Source organism: Epinephelus moara, chromosome 22, assembly GCF_006386435.1.
Source record: "Epinephelus moara isolate mb chromosome 22, YSFRI_EMoa_1.0, whole genome shotgun sequence".
NCBI lineage: Eukaryota > Metazoa > Chordata > Actinopteri > Perciformes > Serranidae > Epinephelus > Epinephelus moara.
In genome coordinates this window covers 19,983,117-19,985,913 of record NC_065527.1, presented here as the reverse complement: position 1 = coordinate 19,985,913, position 2,797 = coordinate 19,983,117, and the positions used below count along the sequence as shown (strand labels likewise).

Genomic DNA, 2,797 nt, shown 5'->3' with positions numbered 1-2,797 from the left:
CTCCTCTTGCCTCCCCCTCACCCAATCTGTCTGCCCCCCCCCCTCCCTAACTCCCTATCTGTCTCAACAGTTTCATAGTTGTATCAATCAAGTTCAAACAATAAGACCAGAGTTGGTCCCTGTTCTCCCATCTACTTCCTGGTTTATGGCTTGTAATACCCCTTCCTTCCCCCTCTCTCTCTCTCTCTCCCTTGCTCTCCCCTGTGTGCATGTGTGTGTGTGCGAGTATGTATGTGCGGATGTTTATAGGCACACTTGTGCATATGTCTTGGGTACGGAATTCTAAATGCGTCCAGAGGGAATTATGTGATTAAATATAAAACACTCTGATATTGTCTCCCTCCCTTTCTCTGGGGCTGAGTTTACTTTGCTGTGACCGAGAGTGCAGTCAAAATATCCTTTTACAGCATGCTTGGCAGTATGTATCATAAAGAACTATAGGCTTAAGCACCTTCCCATATGTGTGCTTGGGGTAAGATTTTAGAGCAGGCCGTGACACTGTGTGGGTATTTAAACGGCACCATCACAATGCAAGTGCCTGTGAAACTGTGTTTTCAATGGTAGATGCAGTGTGTGGACTGGGGCTCTAAGTGCTGCGGATTGGACGCATCACTGAGCAGGAGCTGGGTATATTATTTGGTTGAGTGACGGTCGAGTTAGGGGAAATGCATAGTTAAACATTTTAGTGCAATTAATTCAAAAAAGAAATTGAAAAAGCCTAAATCCATCTCCCTTTCATTTTTTTTTCTTTCTCTCTTCCACTGCAGAGCTCCACAGTACATCTTGTGGGAACCCCGGTGTCCCACCCAAAGCAGTGCTGAGCGGTGGCGGACGTTTCGCCGTGGGAAACCGAGTGCAGTACAGCTGCGTTCCTGGTTACGTCTTGGACGGCCATGCCACGCTAACCTGCATCACCAATGCTGGAAACACAGCCGTCTGGGACTTTCCTGCTCCGATTTGTCGAGGTATGGACGACAAAATCTGTGTGTTCGTGCACATGACTGTAAGTGAAGAGTTTCCCTCTAAAGTGAAAAATGTGCCAAAGTGTCTCAAAATTATGAAAACAGAAATTACAATACTAGCAATTAGTTTATTTTTTAAATAACAGTGAACAATGGTAAAGACATAATGATATCTTTAATATGCTTTGGAAGAAAACTCTTCACACAGTTTCATTTCTGTGTGTCTGTGAGAGAGACAGAACGACAGACAGACTGTACGTGTGCATTTGTGTGTGTGAATGTGAAAGCGAGCCAGGCAGGCATTCCAGGAAACCTTGTCTGTATGGTGTGTGTGTATGTGTGTGTCTTTTTACGCTCTACTTTATTATCAAAGGTTTGTGTGGGAAGAGGCAAATATGCAGAGTGTACTGTATGCTGTTGTCTATTTTTGGGTTCTAGGGTTGGTGTACATGGTCTGTGTACATAGCCTTGTATGCTTTAGCACAACAGTGCATATGCTGAGGAAGAACTCTTCAAGAACTTCTGTCTGTTCCCACATACTGTACATCCCCATATTGTGTAGGTGGATGCAAATCTAGTGCTTGCATTTGTGCGTGTACAGTCTTGCTCAGCTCTCTTTAAAGATAAGTTTGAAGTAATCCATATTAAAATGACAGCAGCTGGAGCAGCATCTAAAATAAATTAGGTATAAATAACATCTTGTTAAATGGATTCACTTGTCATATACTTAATAAAAACATTGTAAATGATTACATTAAAGTTCCATTATCCTTTTCTTAATATTTTCATCAAATACCCGTAAATAAGCCCTTGCTTGTACAACCAATCCTACCGAGGATCACACCCACAATCTGCAGATTAATACCACCTTCAGCCGCTGACAGCTCATTGTTTCATTTTGCCAGTCCATATGGTTGAGTCCCATCGGCTCTCTTTGGCCCCCATTTACAAAATAAATGTGCCCCAGTATGCGAGCTCCCCCAAAAACAGAGAGCTGGAAAAACTGCATTGTAAACCCCAAATCGCTCACTCAACTTAATTTATTTTGGAAACAGCTTGCACCCAAAACTTTTAGTTTAGTACAATAAAGTAACATAAAAGTTTTGAGTACACCAGAAATAAAATAAATGACAGGAATTTCATGTCAGTTGAACGTAACTTTTGTATTTGTTGTTTGAGCATTTCATTCTATTTCATATAAACATAAAAACACTGAGTACACATTTCACAACATTTTTTTGATTACATTCAACTCAAGAAATATATTGTGGTGAGCATGAGTTTCAAGATTGCAAAGAGATGAACCAGGTAGTGCTCATTTTCACCTCAGCACAACGTTATGTCAAAAACTGATATATCCACACAGGTGGGAGGTGACTAACTGTGTATGCGACTTCACTAATGGTGCAAAATGTCTTTTACAACAACATTAACCGTAACCCATTAGAACCATTGTAAAATACATAAACATTAATCACTACATAATGGGTAATGTAAGTGATTTAGAACACATGTAAACACCAAGGGCGATTGCTCTGAGACAACAAGGGAGGCTGAAGTTCCCCTAAGATTTCATAGAAGAAATGGTCAAATATGCACTATTGAATTTACATTAAAATAAGAATTTACATTGCATTAAACATGCGCTAGGATGACTTTAACATCATGATTATGATGTTCAAACGTCAGCTGTTTATCGCCAGTTTTCAAACGCGACCTCCCTGTCATACATTCTCATGTCAGCACAGTGGACGTGGAGCCTCCAAGCATTCCTATGAGACAGCGCTGAGCAGGTTTTTTTCATGCAGCAAAGTGAGACAATCATTGGATAAATG

The 2,797-nt window shown here is 40.8% G+C and overlaps 1 protein-coding gene across 1 annotated transcript in view; it reads left to right on the top strand.

Moving 5' to 3' along the window:
- The window catches only part of csmd3b (CUB and Sushi multiple domains 3b), a 478,068-nt gene that overhangs the window by 190,007 nt on the left and 285,264 nt on the right, over window positions 1-2,797 (top strand). Inside the window, exon 4 of the mRNA XM_050035068.1 lies at window positions 768-965. Coding sequence (XP_049891025.1) covers window positions 768-965 — 198 coding nt within the window. The remainder of the gene's footprint in view (window positions 1-767; window positions 966-2,797) is intronic.